The following is a 25,667-nucleotide window of genomic DNA, read 5'->3' as shown; positions in this document are numbered from 1 at the left end:
ATGATCAGGGGATTTTTTACTGTGATTGTTACATGAAAGAGCTTGTCGATCGGCTATTTTCGCCAAATGTTTGCCTATCTTCACCAAATGTTTGCCTTTTATGAAATACCCAGAGTAGGGATGCTGAGGTTCATGTGGTTCATTGTATTCCCGTGTCTTTCCCTGCAGAGTATGGTAAATGAGCTGTGTTCTGGACCCTGCATGGCCCTGGACATCCGTGGTACTGACTCACCCAAAACATTCCGGGAATGTTGTGGACCAGCAGATCCGGTGAGTTTTTATTTCCTACATATTATGCAATATTTGGCAGTTTCCTACATTTTCTATTATAATATAATAGACGCTCGCTCAACAGGTAAATCGTTCTGCCTGCAACAAATCACATACTGCACTGCACCTCTTCCTTGACATTAATTGTTAATGGAGGACCAGAATAGCAGAACAGGCCATTTCTGTTGCATAAAATGTTCTGTTGCATATTCTATGAAAACTTCATAGTGCTTAAAGGAGGAGTTCACCCAAAAAATGACTTATTTTCAATCAATTGCACACCCCATGAAGCCTTGAATTCATGGATTTGTTTTAGTTTTTGTGGCATTCCTAAGCCAATAATTTGATGACGGGTGTGTATCCGGTAGGAGACACAAATAATCTACTTTGTGTCTCCTACCGGATACATTAACCGGTAGGAGACGGAAATCAAATTATTGGCTTAGGAATGCCACAAAAACTAAAATAAATCCATGGATTCAAGGCATCATGGGGTGTGCAATTGATAGAAAATAAGTAATTTTTTGGGTGAACTCCTCCTTTAATCTTCAAATATTGTGATGAGCCATGCTCATTTTACACTCTTTGTACTCTGTACTTACTATATGATACTGTTCTGCGCCATGACAGCCAACAGTACCAGAACATAAAGAAATAATTTTACTCTTACATACCCGATCTCAAGATGTAACAATAAAGAAACCTTAAACCTTGATATAAAGGCACAAAACAATCCAAAATGGGCCTGTACGAAATCCAAGTCATTACCCTCTCGAATGAGACAAAATAGTTATAACAATTCATTTTTGTCTCGTCAGCTCTGTCCTTGCCTATAAGTCCCACCTGCCTCAGTTGTGAAACTCGACAAATGGGTGTCATATACTGTAGGCTACACCTTGACAGTTTATATCGTATACAGTCAACTCCTGTGTGTTCATAACTCAGAAAGGTACCTTTACAGCTCCATGTGCGATTATTCCTTCTGCGTTTCTCTGTCTCCATTTCTCGATGTATTGGCCCCACCTTAAGCTTTCATATTTGATTTCCCCCCTCCCTCTGGAATGCACTCCCCAACCATATTAAAGACGTGCACCCTCCCTCACTTCCTTCAAAACCACACTCAAAACCCACCTCTTCAGGATAGCCTTTCCCAGCTGAGGTCCAGTCTCCCCAACCCATGCTTAACATTTTATACATTTTAATCTATCACTTATGTCTTTTTTTCCTTTTTTTTTTTTTAATTAAAGTTGGTTCCTTCCTTTCCTGTATGTAAAGCGACTTTGGGTACTTATTTGTGGTACCCACTTTTTCACTCCTTTAACAATTCTGTCATACTGTGTGAAATAAAATAGATAAATACTACAGTTGTACATGAGCCATCAATGTTGAGATGGTATAATACGTGTGTGTATACTACCAATGAATATAATACAACTCAGCCTGACAGATTTTTCTTCTTTTTCTTTTGCGACATTAAATTGGTTGATCATAATTCCTCAGTAGTTTTTCATGTACACAGCTTTTAGTTTGTTAGTTCATCTTCTACCAGTGGACGTAGCACTGCTACGGAGTTTAGTAAGCATGGTTTTAATTTCTGTTAAACTACATTTGCCATGCAATATACTTGTAGTACTGGTTCACAACATGGGGTCTAGCTAAGTGATTGACAGTTAGGAACTAAATGGACCCTTATGGGCCGGTAACTCTTGAGTTAAATTAACAGATGTTTTTACAGTGTGGATTGGGGTCCCAGAGGTCGTATCAGATAAGCCTAATGCATTGTCAAACTCGGGGATCCTTGAAATGAAAAAGATTGAGAATCACTGACTTATAGGACACTGCAACACTGACAATTTAACCACATGAACAGTAGCGTCCCGTCCCTATTCTGGGCATGTCATAATAGCATGATAGCAATGCTATAATAGTAGATCTACAAGCTCGCGTCGCAATGCAATGTGTTGTGAGCTTGTAGATCGGCTATTTTCGCCAAAGAGATTGTTGTAGAGGGGGGAAAAGGAGGGGGCCAAGTACAGATCCCTGGGGGACCGCATGGTCAAAGTATAACAGGCTTTAAGAGGTTAATGAATCTGTTGATTTGTGCAGCTTTATGCTTCAGTTTCAGTTTAGGACCTGTGTGATATGCATCACTGTGTTTCCCATCAACAACTGTTGATAGGAGGTTGACTGTGACACCTGAGCTATGATGAGTCTCACACAAATTTGTGTCCAGTTAATAATGATTTTGGTTCAAAATCTATTTATGGGCAAATAAATCACAGCCTAAGTTGCCGTATGTGTCCCTTCCAGTGTCAGCCTGATGCCTACGCTGTGTGTGTGTGTGTCTGCTTGTATGTGTGTGCGAGAGAGAGAGTGGTTGTCTGTGTGTGCATGTGTGCCTGGGTACTGTGGAATCAGCGCTGCAGGGCTGTGCTGGTGCATGATGTGAAATCTAATAGGATGCTCTGTGCCTCCAATCCCTCTTTGGTTACCATAACGAGGAACTACAGATCTGCAGTTTCCCTACACACATTCAGCCATTATAAATGGCTCCATTTAGCATCCTGTTGAATTGTTTCCTCATATTTTACGATCTTCACTTCAAAGTTTAGGAAATGACCAGTGTTTATCTATGCATTCCAGCATGCTTGCAATTGTGGCTGTGGTCGCTTTTCAATTCTGAGGCATCGATTGTGCCAAGTTTTCAGTCCTCCAGTCTGTGAAATAGCATTGTGCTATGCTAAAGATACATTGCTGTGTCTTTTTGTGTAGTTTTTTTCTCCTGGGACTGCACTCTGTTCACAGGGCAGGAAGATAAGTGGCAAGCTAATGTTTGCCAAGTCACATGATGCCACACCTCCCAGCTCAATGATTGCCTCACAGAGGTCTTCAGTCCATGTTCTTCAAATAGGACATACCTTGTAGGTCAGCACATTTAAGTTCTTCCCTTTGTAGTAGGCTGACATCCAAGTGTGAAAAACAGGTGAACTTAAGAAAGATCGCAGGCACTCCGTTCAGTTGAGTTTTTTTTAAATGTATTTTGTCATGGCCTGCTTGGCAAAGTTAAAGAACGCAGGTGACCAACGCGTTTCGGCTCAGGGGCCTTCATCAGGGTCCAATGACATACCTTGATTGAAGCTAGGCCTGGGCGGTGTGGCCAAAATCAATTATCACAATATCTTCGACCAAATATCTCGATTGATTGACGATTATATCATATTGTGATGATAATATCAATCATGATATTATGATATTCAAAATCCCAAATGATATAATGATGTTTTGCCCGGCCCTAATTGAAGCCGTATATGGCTGGTAATATCTTGCTTAGTTACACTAACCACCTTTGTAAAAGCTTATTTATTTAAGCTTTATTTATTTAAGGCGCACGGGTGGCGCAGTGGTAAAGTCCCTGCCCACCACCACACGTCTGTACGAACACAATTGGCCAGTGTTTGGGGGAGGGAAGCCGGGCGGGGAGGCTGATGTTGGTCATTGCGTGTACTCCTACGGGCTGGGGCGGCACCTGTCAGCAGGGAGTGTTGGGCCGAGAAATGGAACAAAGGCTCTACGTTCTCCCGGTGGGGGCTCCTCACTGGCAGGTGAGTCAGTAGGATACAACAACAGTGACCACACAGACATGTGTGTGGGGAGGAATGAATTGGGGGGGGAAAGGGGGGAACATTTTATTGGCTACTCTAAATGTATTTTTTTTTTAAGAAATTTAAAAAAAGCTTCTTTAATCTGTAGATGATTAGAGGCCCATTCATTTAGTTGGGGAAAAGAAACTGATCTGAAGTTCAAAGAGAAAATAATTGGGCCAGACAAATCATCTCTCTGGCTGACAAAGCATGTAATTACTAATGAGTACATTTGATGAAGTTTAGTTGTGCAGAATTTCTGCATCATATTTTGTGTACAAACTTAAACCTCCATTTCAGGGGGCACGGTGGCGCAGTCGGTAGCCTCACAGCTAAAAGGTCCTGGGTTCGATTCCCGCCGGGGACGCTGTGGGAGCTGGGGGCGTGTCTTCTCCTCCACGTCATCAGCGCCCATACCCTAGGTGGGGTTGGCGAAAGGGCCTACTCTGTGTGGAGTTTGCATGTTCTCCCCGTGTCTCCTAGGGTAGTTAATACCCTCACAAAAACATGTAGTAATCCTGGTCGCTATACCGCCTCCCCCATGACAGCCGGGGCGCCTGATGGAGGTGAAGGGAACTGGTTGGAATAACGTGTTCCTTCCACGCGCTACGTCCTACCAGGGAAACTCCCCCCTGTCAGGTGACAAGAAGGTCAGTTGGCTCTCATGCCTGAAGGAAGCATGAGCTCGGCCCTGGCCTCCCTACTGTGGGGGACTGGTGTAGTGCTGGTGTAGGGCTGGTGTAGCGCCCAGGATCACTTAGGAAATTGGCACGGGTGAAAAAAATGGGTTACAAAAATCGCGGGATAAAAAAACAAAAAAAAAAACTCCATTTAAGACATTACACTGACCTTGCATTGAAATTAATGGATGTTCCCAGTGAAAAGATAGCTGACGCCAACAAGGTCCCATTGGCTGCCTGCTTTTCACCATCAGACTACAAACCGGCGTATCCATTTTGCCTGAGAGAATAGCCCACCAGGCCAGCCCCTTCTGATCCTCGCAGGAGTAGAGGAGGAGACGGTTTGATGTATGAGACATGGTCCATTAAAATAACGAGGAAGGTCACAGGATCAAAGTGACATTGTCTTCCCAGGAAGACATGACGTGGACTTGGCCTATCTGCTGGGTTACCAACAGCACACATGCTGTATGTTCCCAAATTCATATCAAGTGCCAAAAGAACAGACTGTTCTCACTCCAAACGCGATCTTTTGAAGAAGACATTCCGGTCCAGATTATCAGGTCGATGGACATGGTCAGTCAGACGAGATGTCCAATATCTAATCTAGAGGCAACACTGGGCTGTGCGAAGGGTGTCGAATTTGTATTCATTCCTGTGGGCCGGTTCACACCATTGTGTAAACAATATGCTATTGATCAATGTCACCTCATTAAAGACTAGATCATTAAAGGCTACAACATCTATAAACGGTACAGGTCTTGTGTGCATAACGCATCACTTGATGGATTTAATTAAATAGGTGAATTGATGGACCCTAAACCAGCTTTATCGTGTTAGAATTGTTGTTTATTCAATGGCATTCAATGGCACTCTCCCTATAGAGGAAAGTATACGTACGTAGGTGCAGCCCTCCCCAGGTTCAGATGAACGTGTTGACTCAGCCGGTAGCTGCCGTGTGTGAGATATCGTTCCAAAGAGGATACCAGTGTGTTCACCTCCAATGCTCAGTTCCGCCTCCCGTCGCTCCGACTCCGTCACGAGACCACATCTCTGTCTTGTGATGCACCCTGATATCAGAGCAAACGGACACAACAGGCTTCTGTTTGCTGCTGTCACCCAGCTCTGCAGCCCCCCACCCCCCCCCACCCCTCTTCCGATCCCTCTCTTCTCTCTTGGGGTCCAGGCTCTCTTGGCCTCTCAGCATGCTCTTTCTTTTGAAATCAGCAGCTTGGATAAGCATCAAGCTGACCAGCTGCAAACAAGTAGCGCCTGGTGGTCACAACAAAGCCTGCACGTGGCCTAACGCTGTCAGGAATGACTGTCTACTGATGTCTGTTAGCTTGTATGCAGCGTCATGTTGTTTTAGTGACGGTCGGGGAGGGCTGACACTGCTCCTCTCTCTGTAGTCCGTGTGTTTAAAAATATCCTTGAGATATTGATTGTCAGTCCTGTAAAGAGTCCTGTAAAGAGACTTTCATGCCAACTGACATCAGACTGTACAATGCTTAAGAACTCTCTCCCTAAATACATATGGTCCTGTGTCGTCCCTGGTCTTGTGTGTTTAACCATCTGTTTTGTTGTGTTTCTGTTTTTCTGTTGATTACTTATTTATTAATTACACTGTGCTGCTGTAACGCCACAATTTCCCTTTTGGGATTGATAAAGTATATCTCATCTCATAAATAGATATGTCACGTCCTGACAACAGTGGTGGATTTATTGCAGCCTCTCTACAAACAAATTATGCTTGAATCATCGGTGTTGTACAAAAAAGAATATTTATATGATTTATAAGCTTTTCATGGAGAGTTTTTGTTGGTTAAACCCTAGTGTTGGAAATGGCAATTTGTAACAAGACACTGATATAGCGTCACCTTGCCATCTAACAGGCAACCAGAGAGCTGTGGTAACCTTGGCAGTGAGCCGACAAAAGATTTAGTCCATTTCCCAGAGCGGAGCAGGAATTTGTGCTTCATTAGGAGAGCCTTGGACACTGTTCCTACAAGAACAAAGCCAGCTAGGCCGCACATAGTAGAACACACTTCCACAAACGGCTTCAGTCTGCCACTTCAAATCCATTTTTTCATTGCTCTGCTGTGATGTACCATGCACATTCTGAAGTTGAGTAAGTCCTTTTATTTCGGCTGAATAAGTTAGACAATCATTGGCAAGGCCATCAGCGATGACAATAGAACAAGCTTGTTTGTGTGAGCAAGGAAAGGTTGTGTGAGATAAATTCTTAGTTGTCCTGCATCCTATAGCCAGCATGATGTATGCGTCATCAGTATTGACGCTCTGTGAACCGCTTGTGTAGCGCATGGGATGACACGTTTGCCTGATGTCAGGCGGAGGGCAGACTCACAACAATACAACACTTTAGCAATAGATGGTCTGTTCTACTTTGTATTATTCAATTTCCAAGTGGCTCGTAGTAGTGATAATGAGATTTTCACAGTGTAAATTCAGGCACACCCACACCATTACTGAACACTTGCCTGAAATTCTATTATGTTTTAGCCACAAATGATTGAAATTCCATATCCCATGTAATGTTTCCTTATCTGTGGCTGGGGTTAGTGATGGAACATAATTTCTGCTGTGGTGATAATATTGGAGAGCAAAAATGGACCAGATACAAAATTTACAAGTAGAACATTGGGAACAATTTCAACAGAAAATGTTGTAATCAAGTGAACATTGTAAAGAACTACTGTTTAATGAAATAATGTCTGGGTTGAAATTATACTTCCCTCTTCCCCATGGCATCTGTTCTACCCTGCTGGCTCCTAGCCATTTTGCATTTCTTTTGTCACTATGTAAAGGTAAAGAACAGATTGGCTAGTTTATGGCTGGGTGGCAGGAGAAGGGGTGGGCTAGGTGTTTCTGTGACCGAAGGCTTTTCTTTGATGCTGGATGTATTTAAACCTGGATCAGTCAGTGTGGGCTTTGAGTTCAAGCTGGTTGATTCCATTGCGATTCTGTGCTGTGTTGCTGAGATTGTAAGTTTTGTAGCTCCATTTGATATCAAATTATAACACTCATTCTTCTTAAAACTGAACTGTCTCTGCCTTATTTGTCTTGTATTTTTGACTCAGTCCTCATTCAGATTCCTCCATCACAATATTGACCTATCTACTTTCTTTGCATGTATTTCCACAAGTGTCAGGAGACAGGGGAAGCAGAATTTCTGTTCCAAATTTGTCACTTTGCATATTCCTATACGCAAAGTAATGCTCGCATACAGGAGCATTTCACAAAAGAGAGCCGAACTGAACATTCAGTACAGCTGGATCAGGTAGGGCTTCAATGTCAGGCTGAGGAGGCTTTGGACGTGATTTGCCCTCTGGGATTACCAGCGATCGAAACAGAGACTTTTCAATTTGACGATGGTCTCTCTCAACGATCAGGCCTCCCCACCGCGCCCATTATTGTAAAAGCCAACGGTCCTTCTGTGAATATCAATCTGGCATTCAATAGGACTCATTAAAATGAAATTAAGCCTTCTGACTGCAGGTCGCCAGTGGTTAGCTAATGCAATTACAGAGAGCAGACTTTTCTGAAGAATTCTTTCATGACAGAGTAGGAGTCTCCCTCTAATTTCTTGCTGGCTCTTGTTGGCTCAAGATTCATATGGAGTGGAGTTGAAACCACAGACTGCCCTTTTCAAGGTCACCATACTGACAACAGTACACAATTGCAGTGTATTGACATTCCTTAGACATTAAATCAAACCTTGTATGCTTAATTCATTCTTTTTAATTGCTGCAACATAACAGCCAATAAGGCTTTTCTTTCTTAATATAACACCCAAGAAGGCTTTTCTTTCCTAACTGAACAGCCAAGAAGGCTTTTCTTAACAACCAAGAAGGCTATTCTTTCTTGTGTTTCCTCTCATGTTTTTGTGGTAGACTGCAACAAATTTAACTGGGGATTTTAATATCCTCTCGTGGATGTTTGTTTCCAGGGAAAATGAATGGCTCTGAGAGAAAGCTGGCCCGGTTGACCTTGAAACTGGTTCCTTTCTTTTGTGTGAAAGCTCATAAAACACCAGAACGTAAAGGGAAATGGCTTCCTGTTTAAGATAGAATTGTATCTCTTGCTCTGTAATGCAGAGTACAAAAACGAACCCTTTGTTGTGTTATGGGGATGGCTTGGACCATTGTGTTGTTTTGATCTTCCTGGCAACCGTACGTGAAGTATGGTAGGCGAAAGGGGAAAAGTCACTTGTACAATGGACGTCTTAGTTTGAAACGTCAGCTCAAATTACACCCCGATGATGGAGTGTGAAATCACCTGTAACGTAAACCAAGAATATATTCCTTCAACGCTACTAACCCAGCCTTCATTCAATAGGCAGACCAATTGTTTCTTAATAGTATTATCCACACTGTCTAAGACAACTAATAACATGAGAGCTGTCGACAGCTCTCATGTTATTAATCCGACAGCTCTCATGTTATTAATATGTCACTACATGCAAGTTCATGTTCTCCCATTGTCAAGCATTGAACTAATGGTTCTCACGTAACTAATTATTTACTGCATGTACAGTATGACTCCTGCCCTGAATGCAGACCCTGTGGGAGGATTGCATTTCCTCCAGGAAGAGATTAACAGCACAGAAGAAGACAGTCTGTGACCTTGAGAGACATAGCAGCATGTTACTTTTTTGGGGTTTAGTCACTAAGCAGAGGTCTGAATGAGCCGGACATGTGCCCTCAATATAGATGGCCTCTCTGATATCTCGAACTGTTTGGAATAACAAATTGGACAATTATTAGGTCTTGAAAAGTTATAGAGCTGGCCCAGTGTCATTTCTAATACATTTCCCAAACAATATTGGAATACGTACCTTTTAACCAAAATTCTCAAATTGAAGAAAATAGGGGGAAAAAAATATTTTTTTAAATGGAAAATATCTGAGAGTCCCGGTAAAGAGGAAGAAGGCATATCATTGACTGTTGCAATAGCTATGATTCATGCAACCATTTGCAGTATGTTTCCACTGTGGTGGCAATTTTCACTTCCACCGCTTGACCAGTAATCAGTGTCTGGATGACATTCAGTCACGCTACGCGTCATAACTCATTCATACCATTCATACCGAAGTCTTTGATATTTGCATATGAAATTATTCTTGTCCGTTATGTCATTATTACTTGCCGTCACAGCATTTTCATCATACTTTGCTTGACGGGGGTCTATTAATACTTGCTGTTATGTTGCTGTTTACACACACTGCATCATGCAGCGTTCAGTCCGCGCTGTTTCTGGCATCTCCCACTGAATACTGATGTCACAGATGCTTTTATCAGTGAAATACAACAACAAAAATGTTTTCATTCAACAGGAAATCGCACGCCATCTACGACCAACCACGTTGCGCGCTCTCTATGGCAAAGACAAAGCACACAATGCTGTCCACTGTACAGACCTCCCTGAAGATGGCGAGTTGGAGGTAGGTGGCACTTCATTCACTCGTGCACATTCTCCTTTCCCAAGTACTGCAGAAAACACCCACACCGCCGCTCTTTGTACTTCTTGTTGTCCATGGGAATAGGAGATCCGTTGATTTCCAACCGGGCCCCATGCACAAATTATGCTACGTTCTTGTTAGCCAGTGCTGTTTTGTGTTCTAAAACAAGTCCCATGACTCCACTCTGTGGGTTGGGGCAGCCACTGATCACACTGTTTTTTTTTGAGGAGGCTGAAAAAATGAGTGGCACTGGAATTTGAAACAAAACCATTGTTTTCCAGAGGGAGTGGGTCTGTGACCCTCTGCGCGTCATTGTTGAGGCGAGCTCCTGATCTGTGAAGCGGTGTGGACAAATGACTCCTTGTTAATCATTAGCCTGTGACTGGCTGAGCTGGCCACATTCCCCAGGGTAGTTCATAGTAGTCCAGAAAGCCTTTTGCATAAGAACATTCACTCTGTGCACCTCTGCAAACCTGTCTCATTGCTACTCAAATGACAGCCTGACCGATGCTCGCATGAAAAGGCATAATTCTGAATGTAATATACCCCATTATATTCTGGACATAAAATATGATCCACTCTAGGGTGTAGTGTGCTGACAGGTAAATATCAAATACTGTTTTCAAAAGTGATTAATGTCAACTAACTATAACATTTTCTGTTTACAGGTGCAGTACTTCTTCAAGATTTTGGATGGGTGACTTGAGTTAAGAGCATCGTAAAATAAAAATGTTTGTGTATATATCTGTCATATTTTCATGCATACAAAGACATCACCACAAGCTTGTTTTTCCGTTTATTTATTTCAGTCTTATCCAGATTAAATAAAGTGACAAGAGCAAATGGACTCCTGACAAAGTGTTTTGATGTTCCACATTGAATCAAGCACTTTTACACTGACTAAACATCCTATTACACGGGGTACTGCATTGCCTCTGATATTCTAACTTTTGACCAGCGACTTTGGTATTGGATTCACACATTACACTTTTTCCTGTGGAAAAAAAAATGTACAACTGCATAAATATAAAATTCTTCACCATGAAAATGGCTAAAACATTCAGTAGAAAGTTACACCACATCATGTGATGTCTCCAGCCCAAAAAAAAAGAAAATAAATGAAAAGAAAACAGATTTTTAAAAGCACTGAATTGCCACTGTGTTTCAATGAACATGACATGTCTCGCAGGCTGGACTGACAAAGCTTTACACTACAGAGCAAGCAGAGGTGTGGATATTCAACATAAATGCCACTTGAAACCCTGTCCCACAGCGAAGGTCGAACCATAAAGAAAACGTGGTCTAGAAATGTATCCTTCCACAATCAATTGAAAAGACATCATAAAGAAAGGTAAATGTCTCCATGGAGTGCAGACATGGTCTTAAAACAGGGGTGTCAAACTTATTTTAGGTCACGGGGGCCAAACTGGGCAAAATGTGTCTTCATGTGGGCCGGACAGATTGTGCGAATAAACGTGTCTGTTGCCCTCATTTTGTTTTTGTTGTTTTTCGGTTTTTTTCCTGTTTGCATGTCTCAGCCAGTACTACCCTATAACTACAAAATGTTTCACTTTACAAGTTTCATTTCTTATGAAGAAGTCAGCCGGAGTGGCCCACGGGCCGACAGTTTGACACCCTTGTCTTAAAAGAATCAGAGTACCATGCCAGTATTTCAGTTAGTAAGAGCACATATACACGCAGCTGCGCAACTTAACGTTAACATGCGCACACAAACACACACACTTGCACGCACAAACACACACACCTTGGACCGCTAAAGCTGACTGACATAAGACAACAAGCGATTATTATATGGCTTGGAAAGGCCATCGTATGTGACTAGACTATGGCACTGGACACTCCAAAAATATATAGAAACCACATTGGGAAGAAATACTTGGGGACAGAAACACTGCTCGCTACATATCAGTAGTGGAATTACGATTTACAGTAATAGATGAACATGTCCCATGGCTCAAGGAATATTTTCATTTACAGTAGAATAAATATTGGCTATTGCTACTCTTCTTCCTGTATTTTTTTCTTTTTTGTACATTCTAACCCTTGACATACACAGAGAAGCTAGTGTAAAGCACACAGATTAAGTGTAGGTCCTGTATATCATGAATGGTTTTTGTTCCAAGACTAGTCGTGTTTATTTGAACTTTTTTATTTATTTCTGTCTTCTCTCTCTACATTAATTTATTTTTTTTAGAATGGGATAGAGAAAAAAAAGGAGCTATCTTCATAGCTGAGGTCACGAATAGATGCTGAGCTTAACGTCGAAGCGTCCCTGGTAGCGGTCTTTTTCGCTGTAATCAATGTTCGCTCCGAACACTTTGCACTCGATGCGGACGTCCTCGCCCATGCTGATGTTGCTGAACTGAATGCCCACCAGGGGCTGGAGGTACTGGGGTTGCAGGAGTTTGCCGTAGTATGGGTAGTACTGGAGAGGGAAGCCGCTACCAATGCCAAAGATCTTGATCTCCCTCACCTTATCTGCTTCTTCAGGTCTCTGCAAGGAAATGGGTTCAGTTTGAGTTCGAATTTGGACATTTTATAGTGAAGAGATTTTGTGATAAATATTATAATAATTTGTTCACTAATGGATTCTCAACTAGGTGCTGTCAAATGAAACATACCTTGCTAGTGCAGTGGATAGGAATCACGTTGGGGTTTAATTTGACCAGTGCCGGGAGTGAATCATTGCTGGTAGGAGGCTGAAAAGAGAGAAAAGGTTTGCTAAACAAGGCCATACACATTCTGTTGTCTTATTCTACATTTTGGGTGGGTAGAGATTATGGATAGACTTGCATGATAAAATTCAAATGCAACTTTGACATGTGAATCTGAGCATTCATAAATATGCTCAGAGAGTGCTGGAGTGCACCCGGGTGCTCTCTGGTCGTTACGAAATTCAGAGCGGTCGGATCATTACCATTTGAGCATTCAGAGAGCACAGCACTGTGGGGGCACTCGGAGTGCACACTGACCACTCTACAACAGTGAAAGGGAAGTCATTGCATCAGTTGCAGCTTGTTTGGTTGCAATTGCAAATATACATGGCTATTTTTGCAATAAGCAAATAGCAATGTTAGTGTAAATTGATCATTTGCTACTGAGTGCAGATAGAAATCATTGCTATAGAGCGTTTGTTCAGTAACGGGGGTCTAACTGTCTCTCCCACTCTGTAAATTAACAGAAATTAATTTTTCAGGTTGGGATACCAATTTCATGCAATCAGTATGGAGAACTCATACGGGACACAGGATAAACGAGTGAAATTGAAAATTATGAAACAAAACAAGAACACTATAAAATTGCTGATACATGGGTACTTTCTCCTGATATACCCCTGTTACTGAACTAACACTATAGCAGTGATTACTATCGGAATATAAAGCTTTTAACCTTTTAACAAAAAACTTTTTGTTTTAACAAAAAAATATCACTTACAGCACTTTTTATGTATTTATGCTGACATTCATGAATTAAGTGATATCAGTGTGCTCTGTGACATCAAAACCACAGCGGGTCTGAAATCGGAGAAGAGTTTACGCATTTCTGAACGCACCCATAGTGCAATTTAATTATAATGTTAAAATGTAAAGACAAAAATAACACACAAGCTCTTCAGGGGCCTGAAGAAGTGTCATGATAATCTGTGCATTCGATTTTTTTACAAGATATCGTGTGTGCAAATGGACATTGTGGCCATAAGGGTGGCTGGCGCTACAGGAAAGCTAGGCTGCCATAGCGCGTCTGATATCTGGTCTAGAGGGGCGGGTTCAAAATATCCAGAGAGAGAATCCGCCGAATCCCATTGCTTCACCGATCTTTGCTCCCGCCCCTCCTCCTCCCCAATGTGCAGCATTGAGAGGCCTGACGTCACGAAATTCGGAGCGACGCCCACTGCACTCTGGTTGGTTGGGGAAATCACCCACTCCCTATGCCAGGAACGTCAACAGGCTGGTCCAGGCTCTTATTTTTGAGCAAAACGCGAAGGAAAATAAAAGCCTGGAGATCGAGGCTACAGGAAAGCCTACAAAATCAGCAGGGCGCATTCTCCTTGGAGCAGAGCAAATTTCAGGTCAATCCAGCCAATAGTTCTCTCACTTCTCTGCATATGTTGTTTGAGACTAAAATGATGACACGTCATCTACAGTATGTTGCAAGATGCACAAAACTGCATGAGGACTGAAAATTGCACATGCTAAAGTAAGGCAAGCCTGTAAGCGGGCCTATAGGCAGAGCTCCATTTGATTGGCATTGCTTTGCATTGAGTGGCTCAGTCTTTCACCACTGCTTCCCCCCATTGTCATGACATCCTGCTGCTGTCCCTGTACCTTGCAGAACAAGAACATCTGTTCCACCTGAACAACTTGTGTTCCTATATATTTTAATTGATTAGTTAATTTTTCAGGGACAATTCACACGATCAACATTCAAACATGTTAATGAGCCAGTTAAGGGCCGTAGACACCAACTGTAACTATAATAATTAATATATATATATATATATATATATATATATATATATATATATATATATATATATATATATATATATATTAATTCTAACTCCAGCTGATTTCACACCACAACTATAATGACAAGAGTGAACGCTGAACGTTATAGTTATCATTATTGAAACGTCCGTTTTCATTTTGGGGCGGCCGTAGCTTAGTGGGTAGAGGCTTTCCGGTTCGCCTCCTGGTACACCCATTCATGTCCCTGATCAAGACACTTAACCTGCAGCCATCAGCTGTGTGATGCTGAAACTGAATTTCCTACTGGATTAATAAAGGTCTACCTATCTACTGTCCCTAGCCAGATGTTTAAAACGCAGCCTAATTTTTCAAATAAAATATAATTAAAATGCATGTGTTACAAAGATTTTAAAAAATAAATGTGTTTCGAATCGTGACCCTGTAATGTTACCCTGGCAAATACTATACCAATATAACTGCTTTCAAATGCCAAAAACAGTTTCTCCCACCTGCCATGTACAACTGTTCTTAGATCTATCCAAATCTCAGTTAAATCGTTTACACTAGTAGTAGAACATCTACACTTCCTTTCCCTCCTTGTGAATTACTAAACAATCTTTCATTGTTATTACTGGATTATGGTCCATAATAACAAAGGCTCAGAAACAACAATATGCCTACCCGTGGTCTGAAGTAGACAATCCTGTTAAGCTTGACGATCAAGCATGGCTTTCCCTCCTTGAATCCGAAGGTGCCGGCGTCGTTTACACCGGAGCAGCCATCCAGCCAAGACTTGCGGAAGCGGCACGCTTTCCTCGCCCCCATGCCCACATCTTCCAGGTCCCCACGCATCTTGTATGTGTCCGGTATGTCTATGGATGACATGAACAAAGGACATGTTAGACATGCATCTATAAATGCATACAGCAGAGAGCGACAGCAATATTTGTCACCACAGTAGTCACATCTGAGATTTACACAACGTAGTATGACGGACAACCCGTTGCATCTTGTGTTCTTAGCTTGAAGATCGGTTCTGGTCAGCTAGTGACACCGTCATACGATGATAAATAAGCTTTACATGATGATTTAGTGATTCAACCCTAAATACTTAGGAAACTTGACCGGGTCGGCTCTGTACTTGGTCCACTCTTTTCCCCCTCAACATCAAATCTCTTTGCCGAAACCAGCCGATCTACATGCTCTCAATGCGTCAATGTTTCCCCAAGAATAGGGATGCTAAGGTTCAAGTGGTTAAGAGTGGTATTGACAGAAAAAGAGGCACAAACACTGAGTTGATTTCTTAAGTTATTTTAGGAAAATTAACTTAGTATCGTATGTACTTTTAGCAATGAACCACCAGGTGAATTTATTTCAATCTTGGCCAGGCGTTGGTTAAATATTATATTACATAACAATTATGTTAGAATCACCATGTGATTGGTGTGTAGAGTAATAGTACTTGCCTCCACAGTCCTCGTATTTCTGCTCGTCATTCTGAGGTTCATCCTCATAGATTTTTAGGAAGTCCTTAATGGCTTTGGTGTACGTCAGGTATGTTTCCGGGTCATTCATGTTGTAGGTGATCTCATGCTTTAGGGAGCGTGGGGTGTGCGATAGACCTGAGGAACAGATAAAAACAACCGTGATCAGACAGAGTACATAACACAAAGAAATGAAATGTTGTTCAGTGATAGATGAATGTGCCCGTTAAATGGGTGAAGCCACATAGCATAAAAGCATTTATTATAAAATAACATTGTGTGTGTGTGTGTTGTTCATATTAAAGATTTAAACAACAAGCAACAATAATTAAAAAAATGAATTAAAGAATATTGAGGAAAGAAGTATGGTAAAGAAAAACATGAATAGTCTATATTACTATATTCAGCCTTAAAAATTATCATGTTTTAATGTGAGGAGGTGGAGCACAGAAAATTTCAAGAACACAATTTACAAACAAGTATTATGTAATATTTCACAATTCCTATACTATAATCATTCTAATTCTGAGGGTGTATTATTATTTAGGTCTAGTAGTGTAGTGGTCTGTTATCTAGGGACACTAGATAAGCTAGGGGTCTTGGGCTTTCCTCAGATGGGTTCTGTGTCAGCTGTCAGCTATTACAGTGGTTCGCAACCTTTTCAGGCCGTTACCCCCCAAAATAATAATATTTGAACTGGGGACCCCCACCCTGACAAGCACTTGGAATGTAGGAGTTGAGGCATTCAATTTAGTTTGACTCGGTTCCATAGCAAAATATTGTGAAAATAGCAGATACGCTCACATGTTGTGAGCTTGTAGATTGGCTATTTTCATTTTTTTTGCCCCGGGCCTTATATTATTTGACAATTTGGCCAATGTTTGACCAGTTTTTATAGTATTGTTTGTTGATTCCTTTTGATGCAGTAATTTTTTTTTTTTGTATTAAAAGGGTCTGAAAAGTCCTTAAATTTCACTTTTGGGAACCCCCAATCATGTGGAGGGGTCCCGACCCACAGGTTGAGAACCACTGAGCTATTACAACAGCAGTAATTTTCCACAGACAGACCTTGTTGAGCGCCAGGCCTACGTCGTGAGGCGTGGCATGAAGCGTATGGAGAGAGAGAGAGAGTGGGAGATGACAACAACAAACATTCATGCATCACGTTTATTGAGCTTGTTTCGGTTTCAATGTGGCTCTCTCTTTCGGGTTTTAAATGCGAATGAATGAACACCGGTCAATTGACATGTTAAACACGGCGGCGGGGGGGGGGGGTTAATACTTTGTCATTTTAATTCCAGTGAAAGTTTACCGACTGACAGTCTGACCCCACCTCCACAACTACCACCACCCTCCTCCTCCCTGCCCCCACTCCACTCACCAGTGTTGCCATGTCGGCTTATTATAAGTAACTTTGGGCTTATTTTTCTGTGAAGTTGTTTGTAAAAATTGGTTAGTTGCTTGCGTTTTTTGGGGCTTCTTTCTAAAGTGTACTTACTTATTTAAGCTTGCTTCCACATTTGCATATAGGTTTTAAGTGTGGCCTATATAATAGTTGCTTCTTTTGGCCTTGTTTTCCTAGACCGGGTTGCTTATTTCTCTCACAAAATCTGGCAACACTGCCACTCACTCACTCCACCAGTCTCACGTGTGTGATTCTCTCTCTAGGCACAATGGAAACTTTTCGCCCCAGTCAGTCAGAGTGAGAGAGGAGGCGGGGTCTACACGGAGCTTGCCTGAAAGATCTACAAGCTCACAGCGCGATGCTTTCGCGATGCGCTGTGAGCTTGTAGATCGGCGATTTTCAGGCGCGACAGTCCTCCCCACTGTCGTCTTGCTTCTGCTTTATCAGGCTTCCAATGGAAACTCACTTCAACTCTAAAACACTTCCACACCTACTTGTGTGTCGTCGCGTTCGCGCAGCGCCGCGCTCTTTTGGTACTTTTTCTGCTAGAAGGAAATGGCCGACAGGCTAACCCCCCCATGTGCACGACTAAACCCACAGTCGTTACAATGGCTGCTAAAAATACCGCCGAACGAGGCGACAGCAGCATGTGCTGTGAAGGCAGGCAAGGCGGCAGGCACTGGCACACGGCTGGGGAGCGAGCGGTGCCTGCTTGGCACCAAGGCAACGGAACAGCACTCTGTCTCCAAACTTTAACAGCAGCTAAACCAAGAAGTACTACACACAGTCACAAATCCTCAGTGTTCATTAACTAAACTTAGCCCTCCACGGGTCCATTTTGACACTCACAGTTACGCTTTTTCTTTAAAACAAATTTGATACGGTTGTACTGTGTACTCTCTACTCTTTGGGCCTACACAATACACATGCTTACAGCCGTTCCGTGTGTCAAGTGTGTCAAACGCGCTCTCGAAAGATTACAGTACACATAACAGAAGGAATGATCCTTGGCAAAAAAACAAACACAATGACAAACTTCTCTAAACCTTGTTGGGGAAAGTAAACATTGTTTTTCCAAAGAGTCAAATAAACTAAAAGCTGGCCAGTCATACTTAAGGCATGTCAACATGCTATATGTGTAAATACCTCCACCCCACCCCCAGATAGATTATGTTCAATAGCTACATGAAGCATTACATGATTCACAATGAAAACTGAGGCACTTCCCAGGCAGCCTGAGGGGGGAAAACATTGACTGGCTGAGAGAGGAGAGGAGTGAAGGACAAAATGGCTGAACCTGTTTAAGGTCACACAGACTTTTAATAGTGAGGAGCTGCTCACACAGACATTTTTCAAATAATGCAACACCAACAGCTCCATGGTGACAGCAGTGGAGCATTACAGCAGCCATTGATGATTACTTGTTGACAAAAAAACATGGAAGACTAGAGATTTGCTGCCCAATGTGAAACTGTATTCTTTTAAGCACAATTCAATGAAAAAACAGAGCATATATCATCAGGGAAAAGTATGCAAAAATAATTACCTGGGGGGGCAACTCTGTCTTGATAGGTGGGTTTGTAGTTACTTAATGTAAGCAGCAATGCCTGAATGGTCCCAATGAAGATCCCAGCCAAGCATCCGTAGAATATCAGGTAGAACAAGAAGATCTTAACTGTGGAAAATGAAAAGAGGCATTTATTTATTTACAAATGTAATATTTTCTTTCACACATTTGCCGATGTGATGGTGGACAGCACATCCCTTCCTCTGTTTGACATAGACACAGATAGAACACAAGTGGGAACTTCCTGGCCAAAGTTGGTTAGTTTATACAATGGAAAATACATAACTCAGCTCATGATAAGTTATATATATTTTTTCTTTCAATGACAAGCAAGACAGTGACTGTGCGTGAGAAATAAAGCAGTCAAAAAATGTACAAGCATGAATGAATGAAACCGTTGTCTGAAAAAATGTAACCAAACATAGCAGTTTGCTTTCCTGACGTTGACCATACAGTAGATAATGGAAATTCTGTTGGCATAAACTAACTATTCTTCATAACCGTTGCAGTGCTGTGTGATAGTTTACATTTGAACGTTTGGAAGTGAGAGTCCACTTGTGTAACAAAATGTTAACAACAATGGAAATTCAACACTTGCCCAATTAGGTGCTTTGTGTTTCAGTCTGAGGCAAAGCCGTAGTTCCAGTATGACTTGTGAGTCATGTATTCTGGTCAATGCCACTGTCAGCCCTCATTTCAACCCTCCCCCCTCTTATAGGCTGTTACAAACAGGTTTGGCATAAAAGGTTTACTGCCGTTATCCCAGGAAAGTGAGAAGACACCAGAATCTCTAATCTCTTTGGCTTTGGTACTTTGGACAGTATCGTCAATGGTGTTTAGCAGTTTTGTTGACAGAAACTTAGAGTTGAAGCTAATTTAATTTCTGTTGAACCTTTATTGGTTATTATGTGTATGCTTTGAATCCCATTCATTTTATACATGTACAATCAGCGATTTATTTGTGTCTGATTACTTTGTTTGCAGGTTGTAGGTTATCATGGGTTCAGTCTGTCTACAAACCATTACAGTAGAATTGACTCAAGCTGTTCTTGGTAATAGAGGCTTAGGAACATGGTCACTTACAACAGTTTATAAATCCCCCTCAACTGTGTACTTTAAATGCAGCATGCATTGTTCCACAAGTTGTACCTAAACTGACTTGAATGCCCTTCTGGGTGAACTTGATGAACCTTGCTTGTAAATATAGAGTACTTTGACATTGTTAGAAGAATACAATTCTTATCTTTCTTTAGAGTTCATGTAATTCTCTTTCAGATTCACACAAACATCATTGGAGCGATTGGGAGTAACCTTACCACTAATGTCTCCATCTATTGAATCACATTCTGCTTGTCTGTGTTTACTGTGACCTCTTGAAATGTTACAGACAGACACAAACTAATTTGGCTTGTTACCAGCATCCTGCTGCTTCTATGTTTATTTAAAGGACCTTATTACAGGTGCTTCCAAAACCTTGAAATCTTTTTGTGATTTGCTGGATGTTCTTCCAAATATTTTCAAGGACTCAAGGACGATTATCATAATTAACATAAAGTACAGATTTATGTCATCTAAACATGTAGGCTAATTCCATTTGTAAATACTTATCTTAAACCAGCGAATTGAAAAGGTTCAGTTACTGGAACCTTGGGTACTTAGATCCTGCTTTTAGGCAAATGATACATGTATCTAATTTGCTCCTAAAGGAATGGAAGTTTATGTGACCCAGGTGACTGATTCGTATATGTGTTGAAATCATGTGAATTCCTGAGTCATGTACGCTCATGCCTTCTGGATCCTGCCACCATCAAAGTGTCAGTTCTTGTTTTATTTGGTGCTGGTCTTGTGGCACTCCTGAGGGCATTTTCCCATAGTAGGTTGCCAAGTGCCAGGACTACAGCTTCAACAAGCCTCTACAGTACAAAACCAGCCTGGCAGGTTGATCTGCCATTCCACTGTTGTAAACCTTATCTCTAGCCATTTAGAGTCAGACCGTGGATTGAGAGGGACTCCATGGGTTAGACTGCAATCCTCTTCCACGGCCTTGTGTTACCTTGAATTTGGTGTTTCAAATGAGAGTGGGGGAAATGAGCATATACTGTACAGTGTACACCATCTAACCTTAGCCCTGGTATCATGTGGGCCTGCAGCAACATGCATGTATCGTAAGTCAACAAGTCGACAATTTCACCCACACCACAGCTACAATAGGTTAATTCCCTGGAGAAACACACCAGTTGGAGATCCATCAACCCTACCCACAGTTTGGGATCCTGTAAATGTTCTGCTTATGGCCCATTACACTAGGAGCTGTTATAACATCCACATGTCTGCACAAGAGCTTTTTTTTGTATGATGAGCTTATGTTCTCTCAACCTTGTCAGAATTGCTCCGTACCCCACTGGTTGAGCAACACTTAATTACAATATAATCTGCCCATGGTACAGTGACATTTAGTTAAGATGACAAGCTGCAGATGAATTCAAATAATTTACTATTTATTAGATTCACCAGTGTAAAGAATTATACTCTCACTGCCAATCAGTGGTTTAGGCCAAAACACTTGATTCTGTTCATGGTGGAATTTAAAGGTTATGTCATCTCAGTCAACTGGGCACATCAATGCACAATGTGAAATGTGCTTCTTAATTTGTGAAATATTCCCTGATTCAATATTTATTATTTTCATTCTGTGACTTCAACTTGTTCTATTAGTAAGACAAGATTCTGAGCACATTGATTGAATATTGAATATTGAATATTTTATTAGGCAAAAAATGTAAAACAGCACAGTTACATTTAAAATACTTTGTCTAACAGGTCCGTTCATAAAAGTCCTTGCGGACTTGTTTCCAATGAGGGCCTTGGTATTAAAAAGTGCATATGGCCTGTCTGGGTATGTAGAGTGATTATACTTGTGTAAAATTAACCAGAGTCTTGGGGTTTTAGGGTAGACTATGAATATGACTGCTTTTTGAGACTGTGAATGCGTAGACAGAGAGTGACTCTAGTCTGCAACCTAAATGACTGGAAATCTTACATTGTAATGGAATAAGCAAAAGGGCCAACTGGTGGTGAATGGCCCTGACAGTCTCTCTCTTTGAATCAAAAGCACCTCCCCAACAACAACAGTCTGTCTGCTGGTGCACGTTGGAAGCATCAATACATTCACACCAGAGCTCTGACATGCACAGCTGTCCGGCCGGGTCATGTTTTCCTTTCATTCTGCTCCCATAGAATTAGCATAAATAACGATTTGAAAGTAAATGCTTTTCAGACCAATGCAACGTCTTTTTAGTGATAGAGTTCCAGTGTCTTTGATGTGTTATATAGCCTACGTATCGTATGCCTTTGATTTTATAAGCCCAGTTTGCCTATAAAATCAAAATGACCTCTAAACGATACCGTAGTAGTAGACAGAGACGCAGCCACAGGCAGCATGTCTGTTCTTTTATCAAAGACCTGTTGCTTTCATATCCAACTTTCTAACTTGTAAGACTTGACTGGAATCAAATTAGATTGGGCAATGATCTGGTAAAAAAAAAAATACGTTAATGAATTAAGGTGTTTACAACTGATAAAAGGGGCTGCGATTACGAGGAGGAAAAAGATTCGAGATGGAGGGGCGGCCCTTGAGACATGTGAGTCGTGAGCTGCTCTTTATGTGTTGGTGTTAGCAACTAGCTGCTTATGCGAATACCAAAACGCTCGCCCCAAAACACAGTCGCCCCGGGGCAAAGCCGGCGACCTCGGAACGGTCGCCACCTGGTATTCCTAAACGTGATCTAAGTAAACTATGCATAAACCTAACCTTATTCCTAAACGTAGCCTTAGTAAAACGGTGCCAAAACCTAACCTTTAGTCCTAAACGTAACCTCAGTAAAACTATGCCTAGCCGTAAACTTATTTCCAACCTCGGCTCATCCTCAGTAAAACAAATACAAGAATACAAGAACCGCTGGGAGCGAGCGGTCCGTGAAAGAAAATGGGGGTGAGCGTGTTTTGGGCCGATTCTTCCGGTTACCCTTATGGCCAATGCAATGGCCATGTGAACGCGATCAGTTTGTCATACAACCCACACACTGAGGTTTGTAATAGAACACGGCCTAATCGATAGACCAGAGACAAATCGATAGGACAGAGCCTGATCGATGGACGTGCTGAAAGGCTGTGGCTGTTGGAACCAATCACGATCCTAAATCAACAGCCCAGGCACACAGCAGCTGAATGTTACCAGCAGGGCGAGCATTCCTCTTCCACTATGAAACCATTTTAAACAGTGAAATTAAGCAGCTCAAACCAAATCAGATTAAAGTAGATTAAAGGTCATTAGCTCGAGTGAAAGGAGGGGAAAAACATAAACCCAGAGTCATGTCAGGTCCCGTGGTTAACATATCTTAAATGTTCGGGAGGAGTAAAGAAACAAAACGTCGTGTTTCTCCAGTTGTCCATGTTAAGTTAAATATAGGAAGTAGCAGGCTAGGTAGGGAATCATTCGATTATTATAACCCAGATCAAACTTTTGTCTTGTGTTTGGTATTAAAATAAAGGAAACTCTGTCTCAACAACAGGTCGTCCTTCAAAATGACCTTTTTCTTTACAAAGGACGCCGAGATTGAGACGTCCATCAATGAATGGACTCATCTGGTCTTTACAGTTAACGATGTTAATCATTAACTGAACCAGTACAACCAACCAACCGTCAGTTAATACTATGGAATCTATAAGTGTAGAGCGCATAATCACATGAATATACTGGCCGATCGGTGCCTAAAGGGTTTATTAACTAGTTATTAAAACAGTGGTTCTCAACCTGGGGGCCGAGACCCCCAGAGGGGTCCCCACATGACAGTATGTGACAATTTAAGGTAATAACAACAAAACAATAAAATAAATCGCCCAAAACTGGTCAGACATTGGCCAAATTGTCAAATAATATAAGAAAGAGGCAACATTTGAGAAAATAGTCGACCTACAACTACAAGCTCACGCGAGCTTGTAGATCAGCTATTTTCACAATATTTATCTGTGGAACCGAGTCGAACTAAATGTAATGCCTACAATTCCAAGTGCTTGTCAGGGTGGGGGGGTCCCCATTTCAAATATGATTATTTGGGGGGGGTCGCGGCCTGAAAATGTTGAGAACCACTGTATTAAAAGTTATTCTTGGTCACTTCTCACTTGTTGCTGGATCGTGTGGATCCCCCCCCCCCTACATGTTTTTGTCCTTGTCGCCTGTATTGTATGTTCCATGTAAAATCAGTAGTCACGACACAGCATGCATGGGCTGGCAGTGGCACATAACGGCCAAACCGTGAGCTCTAACAGGTGCTCAAAGAGGAAAATGGATCCTTGAGTGTTACTAACGTCGTACCAAAGTAGTCACGACATTTCAACATGTTGTTGAACCCCACACAGCTGATCTACAGGCTCACATAATGCGTCTTTGTGAGCTTGTGGATCGAAGAGATTTGGTGTAAACGGAAATACTAGAGTCTACCGCTCACTATAGAGTGCCGGGGGGTCAACTAAGTATATGTGGGGGTTAAGTGGTTAAAATAATTCAAGTATCTTTACTTACACCAACTGCTGCCTGTGCGTCCCAGAAACTCCCTCCTCTCTGAATTCCACAGAAAACTCTTCCACCCGCCGTCCGCGTCTTTATTCGCCGACATGTTGCTTGTAATAATTTCCCTTTTTCAAATCAACGTGATTCAACGGCCCCGGTTGGGTTTTCTGGAGGTACAGCAGAGCAAGCAGACAGAGATCACTGTACTGTCCCCGTACAGGAAGAGTGAAAGGACAGACTCGTACCACGACTCCACCTATTGTACCGCGCACAATTTATCTGTTATGGTAACCGGCTCCGCCCGCAGCCTCCAGTCAGAAGTTGCCCCCCGAGGAGGTGGGAGGAGGGAGGAGGAGGGAGGGCTCCGTCTGGCAAATCACAACCCACCACCGTGCGTGACGTGCGTAACGAGTCCACACACTGTTGCTCTGCCCACTAGTGATCCAGTGAAAGCGCACGGATCAATGTAAACTACAAGGCCCAAGACCTTTTTTCCCCATTTTTTTAAATTTAATACTTTATTAGTCATAAATGTAAACAGCACGTGGTACAACCAGACATTAAGGCTAAAAGGACCATGGACCCTCGCCCCAAAACATGGCATAGTTTTACTGAGGTTAAGATTAGGATAGAATAAGGTTAAGTTTAGGCATAGTTTTACTGAGGTTACATTTAGGAATACCTGGTGGTGACCGTTCCAAGGTCGCTGGATTTGACCCGGGGCGAGCGTTCTTGTATTCTTTGATTCAACAGGGACGCCCATCAGTACTGTAAAATATGATAATTTATGTACATTCTCAAGAGTTACAGTCTGCAGAACTGTAAGGGTCCATTTTGGACCCTTGGTGGACCCCACGTTGAGAACTAGTGTTATAACCTTTAACCATCTACCAGTTCATATGATGCCAGAACCATGACTACCATAGATACTACCTCTTTGCCAGTAACCTTGGAAATAGCATTTTGATGTCACGAATAAAAGCGTCTCGTGATTCATCTCTGGCGCTATTAACATTACATTTACAAGATTTAAAGACAACGTACCTAAATGAACTGATCATGTTATAGCAGTGGTGTGTTCT

The 25,667-nt window shown here is 41.9% G+C and overlaps 3 protein-coding genes across 5 annotated transcripts in view; 1 reads left to right on the top strand and 2 right to left on the bottom strand.

Annotated features, from left to right (window-relative positions):
* Nucleotides 1-11,410, top strand: part of nme7 (NME/NM23 family member 7) — a 36,871-nt gene extending 25,461 nt beyond the window's left edge. For 2 of the 3 annotated variants that reach the window (XM_080429775.1, XM_080429773.1), the window contains exons 10-11: nucleotides 169-270; nucleotides 9,945-11,410. In XM_080429775.1, coding sequence (XP_080285901.1) covers nucleotides 169-270; nucleotides 9,945-10,154 — 312 coding nt within the window. In that variant the 3' untranslated portion in view covers nucleotides 10,155-11,410. The remainder of the gene's footprint in view (nucleotides 1-168; nucleotides 271-9,944) is intronic. The other variant, XM_080429774.1, reaches the window with a different exon arrangement.
* The window catches only part of tprg1 (tumor protein p63 regulated 1), a 701,399-nt gene that overhangs the window by 512,484 nt on the left and 163,248 nt on the right, over nucleotides 1-25,667 (bottom strand). The window lies entirely within an intron of this gene.
* atp1b1a (ATPase Na+/K+ transporting subunit beta 1a) lies at nucleotides 10,854-24,860 on the bottom strand. Its single transcript, XM_080429777.1, has 6 exons — nucleotides 24,598-24,860; nucleotides 18,996-19,124; nucleotides 16,027-16,182; nucleotides 15,242-15,432; nucleotides 12,713-12,790; nucleotides 10,854-12,585 (listed from the first exon to the last, which is right to left on the bottom strand). The coding sequence occupies exons 1-6, from the start codon at nucleotides 24,689-24,691 to the stop codon at nucleotides 12,328-12,330; spliced, it is 906 nt and encodes a 301-aa protein (XP_080285903.1). The 5' UTR covers nucleotides 24,692-24,860; the 3' UTR covers nucleotides 10,854-12,327.

Source organism: Gymnoscopelus braueri (genome assembly GCF_963280865.1).
Source record: "Gymnoscopelus braueri genome assembly, chromosome: 6".
Taxonomy (NCBI): Eukaryota; Metazoa; Chordata; class Actinopteri; order Myctophiformes; family Myctophidae; genus Gymnoscopelus; species Gymnoscopelus braueri.
The sequence above is the reverse complement of the archived record's forward strand: the minus strand, read 5'-3'. Positions and strand labels throughout refer to the sequence as shown.